Source organism: Palaemon carinicauda, chromosome 38 (assembly GCF_036898095.1).
Source record: "Palaemon carinicauda isolate YSFRI2023 chromosome 38, ASM3689809v2, whole genome shotgun sequence".
NCBI lineage: Eukaryota > Metazoa > Arthropoda > Malacostraca > Decapoda > Palaemonidae > Palaemon > Palaemon carinicauda.
The window spans coordinates 70,528,093-70,541,955 of record NC_090762.1 but is presented as its reverse complement, the minus strand read 5'-3'; the positions used below and the strand labels follow the sequence as shown (position 1 = coordinate 70,541,955).

At 44.0% G+C, this 13,863-nt stretch overlaps 1 protein-coding gene across 1 annotated transcript in view; it reads right to left on the bottom strand.

Moving 5' to 3' along the window:
* Positions 1 to 13,863, bottom strand: part of LOC137630238 (activating signal cointegrator 1 complex subunit 1-like) — a 207,586-nt gene that overhangs the window by 2,992 nt on the left and 190,731 nt on the right. The window contains exon 7 of the mRNA XM_068361698.1: positions 937 to 1,073. Within this exon, the coding sequence (XP_068217799.1) occupies positions 937 to 1,073 (137 nt within the window). The remainder of the gene's footprint in view (positions 1 to 936; positions 1,074 to 13,863) is intronic.

Below are 13,863 nucleotides of genomic sequence, written 5' to 3'. Positions count from 1 at the left end.
GAGGTGAAGTTGGCTTCCACCCACTGCAGGATTTTGACCATTAGCTGACATAGATGGAGAGAGATCATTCCCCTTGCTTGCAGATGTAGGACACTAAACTACAGTAGTATTGTCACTCATCGATACCAATAAGTGACCATGAAGAAGATGACAAAATTGTTGAAGAACTAACTACACTGGCTTTAGCTTCAGAGATTTATTTGTTCTTGGCGGTCTACTACTGACCATATTCCCAACCAAGCTGTTGTCGAGACGAGATTTCTATCTCTCGTTTGAGGTGTGTGTGAACAGCCTGAAATCTGGAGGAAATGATGGAAGAGAACAACCTTTCCTGAGGTTTCCACGGCTTGGCCACTGGCGAAGGTCCTCCTTGGAGTTCTCCCAAATGAGAATCCGTGACTGTGGATCGTCTTAATCCGGAGACCCCGAGAAATCAGGTCTCAACAAATTACATATGTAAAACGTTCCTTCGGGTAAGAGATTTTCTACCAATACAAACCTTGAGTCCTTTAAAGTTAAATGTCCTACCTCAATCATCACTCTCAGTTTTGAGCCAAACATCAAAATTGATTTTTTTTACAGCAAAGTGGGAGGGGCTACTGGCTCATGCTCACATTTGTCGTTAACTATCTTATTCAGGATTACAATGGCTGTTACAGCTCCAGTAAATACAATGCCTATTTAAACGACTGAGATTTGTATTTCTGGGAAAAATACAAATTACTTTTAAAAATTTTCATATTGATCCTGATGCAATTAATACCTGTAAAGGTCAAACAACTTGGCACAAAGTACTATGAGTAACCTTAGTGAGCAGACTACTGTACGTGGCTGGGAAGGTAATAACAACAATCATTAGCTAGATGACATGCACTTGGCTAGCTTCATTTGCACCAAAACTTCCAAATATGAAAAAAAAATGGTCCATCTGCATACCTCTAATATCTGCTTTGCTGCAAATGATTCTCGCTCTTTTCCTCTGTTTTCTGTAATCCCTTCTTTTTCTTGACGGAAGAGTGTATTCATTAAGGTCACATGCAACTTGACTCTTTCGTGTTGACGAATCACAACACCTGATTAGAAAGATCACAAAAATTAAACAGAAGAAATTAATATAAAGTACTTTAAACACACAAGTAGGTTAAACTTTAAAGTCTCATAAGGCTGCCTCAAAGTATTTGTTCATAGACTTATTTACAGCAACACAGTTGAAATAATTTTACAGAGAGAAGTTACAGAACAATATAATTTGTTTGCATTCTGTTATAAGGAAACTTATCTTCAATTACCCAGGCCTTTCAGTGCTTATACATACGATTCAATAACTTTATTACATTTACTAGTATACAGTAATGAGTACAGCAAATGCTTCCAGCATTAAACATCATCATTTCTGTTACAAACAAAAAACACATTTGAAGACTACTCAACAGTATACTCATTCTACTACTGTACAGTATTTCCCTTTTATCAAAACACTTTTGAGTGCAGTTATTAGATGATCTCTGCTAATGATCTGCTGCCACATTTCAGTCAACTGCAGCAGTAACTTCCCTTCAAGATTTTATACATGTACATTTTTTAATTCCTCTAGCAGCCACAACCAACCTGTCCTAAGAAGTGCGACTTACAACCCGATTTGGAATTTTAAAAATCAAGATCATTGCTTTTTTTGTTTCAAATAGGTTTTTATGATGAAAACAATTAATTTTAACACTAAAAAGCCATTCTTATATATTTACGCAAGTAGATCCAGTCCCATACACCACACTTCCCTGACCTGGATACTTACTTATTTACTATTTCTTTTAAAATTCCATGAAAAGCTATTAATTTTAGTATCCTATATACAGAAATGCTACCATTTTCTATGATTCTCTGAAGAATATGTTATCAATATTCTCACATATTTCATTTGTAAATAAACATTTGCTACACTATGTTTCATATATTTGTATGTCTGCTTATCTACAAAGATGACAAATTCGAAAATAATTTGTATTTTTCCCAACAATACAAACCTTTAGCTATTTATTAGGGGTATTACTTTCGGTGAAACTGAAAAGACAACCATTAAAATGTTAACGAGGGTTAACTACCCATACCGCTACTAAGCGGGGAGGGGGGGTGTAGCTTGCTAAAACTCCCACTCACACACCTGTGATTTAGCTCACTTTGCTTGGAGGTAGACTTCAAGGGTCGGCAGGTAAGTTTGTATAAATAGCTAAAGGTTTATATCATTAGGAAAAATACAGATTATCTACAAATTTGTCATATGTTCCGTAACTGGAATACAAACCTACGCTTTTTATTAGGGGTGACTCACCCATTAGGAGGGTGGACGTCCCAGCCAATCTGGCTTTTTGGCTTTACCCAGGGGCTCCTTGTCTTGGATATGTTGGTACCAAATATAAGGAGTCCCTAAACCTCGCTAAAAACTGCTACGCAAGGTCTGCAGCCTGCGCAAGCTGTGAGTTGAGATAAGCAGTGTGACTGTCAAGGTGAAAGTTATTCAGAGAATTTATAGGAAAAAAATGTTGGACCAAGACTTTCCCAATACCATCTCGCCAGGATATGGGGATGCAACAGTATTCACACAATACTAGGTACTCAAGGGAGCATGGTTTACCCGCAGTGGTTGAAGTCAGCTTGTGCAGAGAACCCAGGTAATCTGCTTTGAAGGGCCAGGGGCATAGCTATGCCCCTGAGATCATGGGTCGACATGTTGGAGGAGGATCTGGATTCAGTACATAATTAATGACTCTGTGAATCCAGCAGGGATGATGGTTCGGTGATCCTCCTCTTGTCTCTCCCAGTGCTGATGACAAGAGAAGGCACCCGGTTAGGCTGTTGCCATTCTCTTGAGGTAGAGCCTCAAATCTCACCCCGGCACCAGTAACAGATGATCTGGATCGTCAGTTACCGAGTGGAGACTTGTTGTCTAGGATCTATCACCTCTGGAGGCTGTGTCTTGGCAACAAACTCAAGGACGAAACTGAACGTTGCCTTTCACCTTCCTCATGAATGGGCGTCAAAAGAGAGACCATGAAGTTCCCTGACTCTTTTGGCTGCTGTCAAAGTGTGTAGGAACACTGTCTTCTAAACCAGGTGAAAATTTGTTGCCTAGTGAAGTGGACCGTAAGGAGGTCTCCTTAGAGACCGGAGAACTCGAACCATGTTCCGAGAGGGAGGTCTCAATTCCGACTGGGGAAAGGCAAGTTTGTAAGTCAGTTTGTAAGTCCCCATGTGTTAGGAAAGATCTAGCGATGAGGGGATGTCCCTTCCTTTCAGTTAAAGGCGAGGCTCCAGATTAAGTGATCGTCTTTACCTGCCAAAATTGAAAAAGGGGGTCTTTTCCTCATGCAAATAATCGAGGACTCTGCTATGACTGGAATAGAGGTATCGAGTGGAGAGATACGCTTTCCCGTGACACCAACCACAGAAGACGTTATACTTTGCCTGGTAAACTGATGCTGAGGAATTCTTCAGATTTCCAGATAACCTCTTCACAACCTATTGCAAAAAAAACCTCTCTGAGAGAGGAGGTGCTGGGTAGTCTCCAGGCGTGCAATCATAGCGAAGCTATAGCTTGTGGTAGATGTCAAAGTGTGGTTGTCTGTGACATGGAGAGGGTTCTCTTGGAGGCTCCATCAGGAGCTGCAAAAAGTTTGGAAACCATTCCGTGTAATGCCATAGTGGGAGTATGAGAGACCTTGAGAGGCTGACCGATGTTCTAGCCTTGTTGAGTACCCTTCTCATCAGACAAAACAGGGACAAGACGTAAATGCCGTTGTTGTACTCTGTTATTGGCATGCCTCTTGCCAGAGAGCCTCGGGGTCTAGGACTGGGGAGCAGTGGAATCTCTGATATTTCCTTGAAGATGGATGGTTTGGGACCTGGAAGTGTGCGTTCTTTGGTCCAACATGCACATGAAGACCTGTTGTCCTACTCCTTGTCCCAACTTCTCCAACATGGTGTGGACACTGGCCCAAAGGGACAGCTCCTTGCGAATCCTTTCGTATAGGAGCTTGTTGACGCTGGGGTCTTAACTCGTAGAGGAAAAGATGGGACGTGATACTCTGTGTAAGGATTCTTCCCTGGGAGAGAACTCCTTTAATTAATAGAAGTGTGTAAGGCAACACTTGACCCTACCATGCGCCCTGACGGGGTTGATGCTATTCCTTAGAACAGCATTGTTCTGGAGAACGTTAACTAATGGTCAAGGACTGGGTATCGTGGTTATAGTGCAGTTGGAGAGTGCTCGCGAGTAGTCACCTGTCGACAAGCAGCTGAGGGGGGCTGTCGATTGCCGACCGATTGCTTTAGTGGATCGGTGTGATGGCGAATGTCAAGTAGCAAGAAATGTGCTGTTTGCCTTCCGATCTAGGGAACAACGGGCAAGAGAGTCTGAATGACGAACTGCCATAGATCGGTGAATCGGCGATCTGTGAGCCGACGATGGTCACTGACAACCAGACGAAGGCGATCAATGAGTTGGCGATCGGCTTGGAGTGCCCTGAGAAACAGCAGAATGGTTTAATGATCGCTAGTTGGTGATCGGTGAGCTATGGACGATCAGCGCTCGGAGCTCTGAAAGGAAGCTTGGAAAGCTGACGATCGAGAACCATGTGGTTAGAAAAACGTTCGAGAATCGGAGTGTTGAGCTAATGATAGGTGAATGGCGATCTAGTGATCGGCAATCGGAGCATTAGCGAATGTTAAGCTAGCGATAGTTGAGTTAGCAACAGCTAACTATCGAGGACAAGCGATCGGCGAGCTAGAGATCATCAAGCTGACAACTGGCTATTGGAGAGCTGGGGGTCAGAGATCAGCGAGACTGAGGTCGATGAATGAAGAAAGACGAGCTAGCAATCGGCGATTTAGAGATCGGTGAGCTAGGGATCAGCAAGTGGATGATTGGTTATCGACAAGCAATTGGCATGCTAGCAATCAGAGATTGTTAGCAACGCTAGTAATTGGCGAGACTGGAAGTCAATGATCTGAGAAAGATTACTTAGCAATTGGTGATCTGGCGATTGGCGAGCTAACGATTAGCAAACAGTGATCTAGTGATCAGCCGGTTGATATTTCTCATTGGTGGAAGACGAGCTAGCAATCGGCATCGGTGGACTAGTGAGCGGCGGCTGGCGAGCTAGTGATCGGCGAGCTGACTATTACAGATTGGCGAGCTAATGATAGACAGTTCGCAACATCCAGATTGTGTTTGATGATGGTACAGTATAACAAAAACAATATGTACAGAATAATAAAAAAAAGTGATTGATGATACCCATAGACTATAGTAAAAAGTCGGAAAAACTGGTCAACATGGAGGAGCCGATACACCATGCAAGGCTAAATACCCTCCAGGATAGCCACTTCAACTGAAGGGAGGACAGTAAGGATGGTTTTGAGAAGAAAAAATCAGAAAAACGAAAAGACAACCTCTTGATAAACCACCAGGCATCCATGGCCCTTCTATTAAGCCTGCCCAACACACCATTTAAAAAAAAACAAGAGGAAGAAAAAAAAAATAATAATAAGATAGAATAGTGTGCCCCAGTGTACCCTCAAGCAAGAGAACTCTAACCCAAGAAGGTGGAAGACCATGGTACAGAGGCTATGCCACTACCCAAGACTAGAGAACAATGGTTTAATTTTGGAGTGTCCTCCTAGAAGAGCTGCTTACCATAGCTAAAGAGTCTCTTCTACCCTTACCAAGAGGAAAGTACACTGAACAAATTGCCGTACAGTAATTAACCCCTTGGGTGAAGAAGTGTTAAGTATCTCATTGTTGTCAGATATATGAGGAAAGACGAGAATATGTAAAGAATAGGACAGACTATTCTGTGTAAGTGTAGGCAAAGAAAAAATAAGCCGTGACTAGAGAGAGGGATCCAATGCACTACTGTCTGGCCAGTCAAAGGATCCAATACCTCTCTAGTGGTAGTATCTCAACAGGTGGCTGGTGCCCTGGCCAACCTGGTTATAAAGATTACTGTTAAAAGCCCATACTTATGTTTACAGAAGTATATTCAACCAATCTCAACATAAAAAAAAAATTTGAAACCTGATTTCTGAAAACATGGAATTTATTAAGAAAAATGGCTGCTTCTCTTTAAACTTTCAGCGAGATGTAATCAACTGGAAGGTAGTTACCCTGCCAGCAACAGGGAGGTGACCACCTCCCCTGTAGCTCACTGTAACCTTAATTAGATTGCAGACTGGAAATACGTTGGGGGTTGGTGATGGCGAGCAGGTTTGAGTAAAAAACTTAGCTTTGTATGGTTGGGAAAAATACAAGTTATTTTCAAAATTTATCATTTGTTCCCACACAAATTCAAATCATCATTCTTTACTATAGGAGACTCATCCATAGGTAAGAGGAAGTCCCTGTTCCAACTGGCTAGAAACTTTACCCTGGAACTCAAGACTCGGTCATCTGTGATGCTACAAGAGTCAGTGTTCCTTACACCTCGTGAACAGCAAGAAAAAGTGTGGGAGTCACGACCCATGACTTTTAGGGTTGTTTTTGAGCTGAAAAACTCGGTTTCGTATTCTGCTAAAGAGAATGATGCATCTGCCTGGTACATCACACTCCCCTCATAGGGAATGTGGGGAAAAGACTTCTACATATTTGAGTACGGAATAGCCACAAGCTTAATGGGGCATACATGCATCAAGATCAAGTGCAGCTGGCACAGTTTTGAAGCTATACGCCCAAAATAGGGGAAGAAAGAAAGGAAAAGAAAGGGACAGTCAGACTATCCGTTCAACCCAGACTCCTACGTCACCCTTGCCTTGATCTCATGCTATTGATCCTTTGAAAGGATCTGGGATAACTATCTCACCCCGGCACCAGTAACAGATGATCTGGATCGTCAGTTACCGAGTGGAGACTTGTTGTCTAGGATCTATCACCTCTGGAGGCTGTGTCTTGGCAACAAACTCAAGGACGAAACTGAACGTTGCCTTTCACCTTCCTCATGAATGGGCGTCAAAAGAGAGACCATGAAGTTCCCTGACTCTTTTGGCTGCTGTCAAAGTGTGTAGGAACACTGTCTTCTAAACCAGGTGAAAATTTGTTGCCTAGTGAAGTGGACCGTAAGGAGGTCTCCTTAGAGACCGGAGAACTCGAACCATGTTCCGAGAGGGAGGTCTCAATTCTGACTGGGGAAAGGCAAGTTTGTAAGTCAGTTTGTAAGTCCCCATGTGTTAGGAAAGATCTAGCGATGAGGGGATGTCCCTTCCTTTCAGTTAAAGGCGAGGCTCCAGATTAAGTGATCGTCTTTACCTGCCAAAATTGAAAAAGGGGGTCTTTTCCTCATGCAAATAATCGAGGACTCTGCTATGACTGGAATAGAGGTATCGAGTGGAGAGATACGCTTTCCCGTGACACCAACCACAGAAGACGTTATACTTTGCCTGGTAAACTGATGCTGAGGAATTCTTCAGATTTCCAGATAACCTCTTCACAACCTATTGCAAAAAAAACCTCTCTGAGAGAGGAGGTGCTGGGTAGTCTCCAGGCGTGCAATCATAGCGAAGCTATAGCTTGTGGTAGATGTCAAAGTGTGGTTGTCTGTGACATGGAGAGGGTTCTCTTGGAGGCTCCATCAGGAGCTGCAAAAAGTTTGGAAACCATTCCGTGTAATGCCATAGTGGGAGTATGAGAGACCTTGAGAGGCTGACCGATGTTCTAGCCTTGTTGAGTACCCTTCTCATCAGACAAAACAGGGACAAGACGTAAATGCCGTTGTTGTACTCTGTTATTGGCATGCCTCTTGCCAGAGAGCCTCGGGGTCTAGGACTGGGGAGCAGTGGAATCTCTGATATTTCCTTGAAGATGGATGGTTTGGGACCTGGAAGTGTGCGTTCTTTGGTCCAACATGCACATGAAGACCTGTTGTCCTACTCCTTGTCCCAACTTCTCCAACATGGTGTGGACACTGGCCCAAAGGGACAGCTCCTTGCGAATCCTTTCGTATAGGAGCTTGTTGACGCTGGGGTCTTAACTCGTAGAGGAAAAGATGGGACGTGATACTCTGTGTAAGGATTCTTCCCTGGGAGAGAACTCCTTTAATTAATAGAAGTGTGTAAGGCAACACTTGACCCTACCATGCGCCCTGACGGGGTTGATGCTATTCCTTAGAACAGCATTGTTCTGGAGAACGTTAACTAATGGTCAAGGACTGGGTATCGTGGTTATAGTGCAGTTGGAGAGTGCTCGCGAGTAGTCACCTGTCGACAAGCAGCTGAGGGGGGCTGTCGATTGCCGACCGATTGCTTTAGTGGATCGGTGTGATGGCGAATGTCAAGTAGCAAGAAATGTGCTGTTTGCCTTCCGATCTAGGGAACAACGGGCAAGAGAGTCTGAATGACGAACTGCCATAGATCGGTGAATCGGCGATCTGTGAGCCGACGATGGTCACTGACAACCAGACGAAGGCGATCAATGAGTTGGCGATCGGCTTGGAGTGCCCTGAGAAACAGCAGAATGGTTTAATGATCGCTAGTTGGTGATCGGTGAGCTATGGACGATCAGCGCTCGGAGCTCTGAAAGGAAGCTTGGAAAGCTGACGATCGAGAACCATGTGGTTAGAAAAACGTTCGAGAATCGGAGTGTTGAGCTAATGATAGGTGAATGGCGATCTAGTGATCGGCAATCGGAGCATTAGCGAATGTTAAGCTAGCGATAGTTGAGTTAGCAACAGCTAACTATCGAGGACAAGCGATCGGCGAGCTAGAGATCATCAAGCTGACAACTGGCTATTGGAGAGCTGGGGGTCAGAGATCAGCGAGACTGAGGTCGATGAATGAAGAAAGACGAGCTAGCAATCGGCGATTTAGAGATCGGTGAGCTAGGGATCAGCAAGTGGATGATTGGTTATCGACAAGCAATTGGCATGCTAGCAATCAGAGATTGTTAGCAACGCTAGTAATTGGCGAGACTGGAAGTCAATGATCTGAGAAAGATTACTTAGCAATTGGTGATCTGGCGATTGGCGAGCTAACGATTAGCAAACAGTGATCTAGTGATCAGCCGGTTGATATTTCTCATTGGTGGAAGACGAGCTAGCAATCGGCATCGGTGGACTAGTGAGCGGCGGCTGGCGAGCTAGTGATCGGCGAGCTGACTATTACAGATTGGCGAGCTAATGATAGACAGTTCGCAACATCCAGATTGTGTTTGATGATGGTACAGTATAACAAAAACAATATGTACAGAATAATAAAAAAAAGTGATTGATGATACCCATAGACTATAGTAAAAAGTCGGAAAAACTGGTCAACATGGAGGAGCCGATACACCATGCAAGGCTAAATACCCTCCAGGATAGCCACTTCAACTGAAGGGAGGACAGTAAGGATGGTTTTGAGAAGAAAAAATCAGAAAAACGAAAAGACAACCTCTTGATAAACCACCAGGCATCCATGGCCCTTCTATTAAGCCTGCCCAACACACCATTTAAAAAAAAACAAGAGGAAGAAAAAAAAAATAATAATAAGATAGAATAGTGTGCCCCAGTGTACCCTCAAGCAAGAGAACTCTAACCCAAGAAGGTGGAAGACCATGGTACAGAGGCTATGCCACTACCCAAGACTAGAGAACAATGGTTTAATTTTGGAGTGTCCTTCTCCTAGAAGAGCTGCTTACCATAGCTAAAGAGTCTCTTCTACCCTTACCAAGAGGAAAGTACACTGAACAAATTGCCGTACAGTAATTAACCCCTTGGGTGAAGAAGTGTTAAGTATCTCATTGTTGTCAGATATATGAGGAAAGACGAGAATATGTAAAGAATAGGACAGACTATTCTGTGTAAGTGTAGGCAAAGAAAAAATAAGCCGTGACTAGAGAGAGGGATCCAATGCACTACTGTCTGGCCAGTCAAAGGATCCAATACCTCTCTAGTGGTAGTATCTCAACAGGCGGCTGGTGCCCTGGCCAACCTGGTTATAAAGATTACTGTTAAAAGCCCATACTTATGTTTACAGAAGTATATTCAACCAATCTCAACATAAAAAAAACTTTGAAACCTGATTTCTGAAAACATGGAATTTATTAAGAAAAATGGCTGCTTCTCTTTAAACTTTCAGCGAGATGTAATCAACTGGAAGGTAGTTACCCTGCCAGCAACAGGGAGGTGACCACCTCCCCTGTAGCTCACTGTAACCTTAATTAGATTGCAGACTGGAAATACGTTGGGGGTTGGTGATGGCGAGCAGGTTTGAGTAAAAAACTTAGCTTTGTATGGTTGGGAAAAATACAAGTTATTTTCAAAATTTATCATTTGTTCCCACACAAATTCAAATCATCATTCTTTACTATAGGAGACTCATCCATAGGTAAGAGGAAGTCCCTGTTCCAACTGGCTAGAAACTTTACCCTGGAACTCAAGACTCGGTCATCTGTGATGCTACAAGAGTCAGTGTTCCTTACACCTCGTGAACAGCAAGAAAAAGTGTGGGAGTCACGACCCATGACTTTTAGGGTTGTTTTTGAGCTGAAAAACTCGGTTTCGTATTCTGCTAAAGAGAATGATGCATCTGCCTGGTACATCACACTCCCCTCATAGGGAATGTGGGGAAAAGACTTCTACATATTTGAGTACGGAATAGCCACAAGCTTAATGGGGCATACATGCATCAAGATCAAGTGCAGCTGGCACAGTTTTGAAGCTATACGCCCAAAATAGGGGAAGAAAGAAAGGAAAAGAAAGGGACAGTCAGACTATCCGTTCAACCCAGACTCCTACGTCACCCTTGCCTTGATCTCATGCTATTGATCCTTTGAAAGGATCTGGGATAACTATCTCACCCCGGCACCAGTAACAGATGATCTGGATCGTCAGTTACCGAGTGGAGACTTGTTGTCTAGGATCTATCACCTCTGGAGGCTGTGTCTTGGCAACAAACTCAAGGACGAAACTGAACGTTGCCTTTCACCTTCCTCATGAATGGGCGTCAAAAGAGAGACCATGAAGTTCCCTGACTCTTTTGGCTGCTGTCAAAGTGTGTAGGAACACTGTCTTCTAAACCAGGTGAAAATTTGTTGCCTAGTGAAGTGGACCGTAAGGTCTCCTTAGAGACCGGAGAACTCGAACCATGTTCCGAGAGGGAGGTCTCAATTCCGACTGGGGAAAGGCAAGTTTGTAAGTCAGTTTGTAAGTCCCCATGTGTTAGGAAAGATCTAGCGATGAGGGGATGTCCCTTCCTTTCAGTTAAAGGCGAGGCTCCAGATTAAGTGATCGTCTTTACCTGCCAAAATTGAAAAAGGGGGTCTTTTCCTCATGCAAATAATCGAGGACTCTGCTATGACTGGAATAGAGGTATCGAGTGGAGAGATACGCTTTCCCGTGACACCAACCACAGAAGACGTTATACTTTGCCTGGTAAACTGATGCTGAGGAATTCTTCAGATTTCCAGATAACCTCTTCACAACCTATTGCAAAAAAAACCTCTCTGAGAGAGGAGGTGCTGGGTAGTCTCCAGGCGTGCAATCATAGCGAAGCTATAGCTTGTGGTAGATGTCAAAGTGTGGTTGTCTGTGACATGGAGAGGGTTCTCTTGGAGGCTCCATCAGGAGCTGCAAAAAGTTTGGAAACCATTCCGTGTAATGCCATAGTGGGAGTATGAGAGACCTTGAGAGGCTGACCGATGTTCTAGCCTTGTTGAGTACCCTTCTCATCAGACAAAACAGGGACAAGACGTAAATGCCGTTGTTGTACTCTGTTATTGGCATGCCTCTTGCCAGAGAGCCTCGGGGTCTAGGACTGGGGAGCAGTGGAATCTCTGATATTTCCTTAAAGATGGATGGTTTGGGACCTGGAAGTGTGCGTTCTTTGGTCCAACATGCACATGAAGACCTGTTGTCCTACTCCTTGTCCCAACTTCTCCAACATGGTGTGGACACTGGCCCAAAGGGACAGCTCCTTGCGAATCCTTTCGTATAGGAGCTTGTTGACGCTGGGGTCTTAACTCGTAGAGGAAAAGATGGGACGTGATACTCTGTGTAAGGATTCTTCCCTGGGAGAGAACTCCTTTAATTAATAGAAGTGTGTAAGGCAACACTTGACCCTACCATGCGCCCTGACGGGGTTGATGCTATTCCTTAGAACAGCATTGTTCTGGAGAACGTTAACTAATGGTCAAGGACTGGGTATCGTGGTTATAGTGCAGTTGGAGAGTGCTCGCGAGTAGTCACCTGTCGACAAGCAGCTGAGGGGGGCTGTCGATTGCCGACCGATTGCTTTAGTGGATCGGTGTGATGGCGAATGTCAAGTAGCAAGAAATGTGCTGTTTGCCTTCCGATCTAGGGAACAACGGGCAAGAGAGTCTGAATGACGAACTGCCATAGATCGGTGAATCGGCGATCTGTGAGCCGACGATGGTCACTGACAACCAGACGAAGGCGATCAATGAGTTGGCGATCGGCTTGGAGTGCCCTGAGAAACAGCAGAATGGTTTAATGATCGCTAGTTGGTGATCGGTGAGCTATGGACGATCAGCGCTCGGAGCTCTGAAAGGAAGCTTGGAAAGCTGACGATCGAGAACCATGTGGTTAGAAAAACGTTCGAGAATCGGAGTGTTGAGCTAATGATAGGTGAATGGCGATCTAGTGATCGGCAATCGGAGCATTAGCGAATGTTAAGCTAGCGATAGTTGAGTTAGCAACAGCTAACTATCGAGGACAAGCGATCGGCGAGCTAGAGATCATCAAGCTGACAACTGGCTATTGGAGAGCTGGGGGTCAGAGATCAGCGAGACTGAGGTCGATGAATGAAGAAAGACGAGCTAGCAATCGGCGATTTAGAGATCGGTGAGCTAGGGATCAGCAAGTGGATGATTGGTTATCGACAAGCAATTGGCATGCTAGCAATCAGAGATTGTTAGCAACGCTAGTAATTGGCGAGACTGGAAGTCAATGATCTGAGAAAGATTACTTAGCAATTGGTGATCTGGCGATTGGCGAGCTAACGATTAGCAAACAGTGATCTAGTGATCAGCCGGTTGATATTTCTCATTGGTGGAAGACGAGCTAGCAATCGGCATCGGTGGACTAGTGAGCGGCGGCTGGCGAGCTAGTGATCGGCGAGCTGACTATTACAGATTGGCGAGCTAATGATAGACAGTTCGCAACATCCAGATTGTGTTTGATGATGGTACAGTATAACAAAAACAATATGTACAGAATAATAAAAAAAAGTGATTGATGATACCCATAGACTATAGTAAAAAGTCGGAAAAACTGGTCAACATGGAGGAGCCGATACACCATGCAAGGCTAAATACCCTCCAGGATAGCCACTTCAACTGAAGGGAGGACAGTAAGGATGGTTTTGAGAAGAAAAAATCAGAAAAACGAAAAGACAACCTCTTGATAAACCACCAGGCATCCATGGCCCTTCTATTAAGCCTGCCCAACACACCATTTAAAAAAAAACAAGAGGAAGAAAAAAAAAATAATAATAAGATAGAATAGTGTGCCCCAGTGTACCCTCAAGCAAGAGAACTCTAACCCAAGAAGGTGGAAGACCATGGTACAGAGGCTATGCCACTACCCAAGACTAGAGAACAATGGTTTAATTTTGGAGTGTCCTTCTCCTAGAAGAGCTGCTTACCATAGCTAAAGAGTCTCTTCTACCCTTACCAAGAGGAAAGTACACTGAACAAATTGCCGTACAGTAATTAACCCCTTGGGTGAAGAAGTGTTAAGTATCTCATTGTTGTCAGATATATGAGGAAAGACGAGAATATGTAAAGAATAGGACAGACTATTCTGTGTAAGTGTAGGCAAAGAAAAAATAAGCCGTGACTAGAGAGAGGGATCCAATGCACTACTGTCTGGCCAGTCAAAGGAT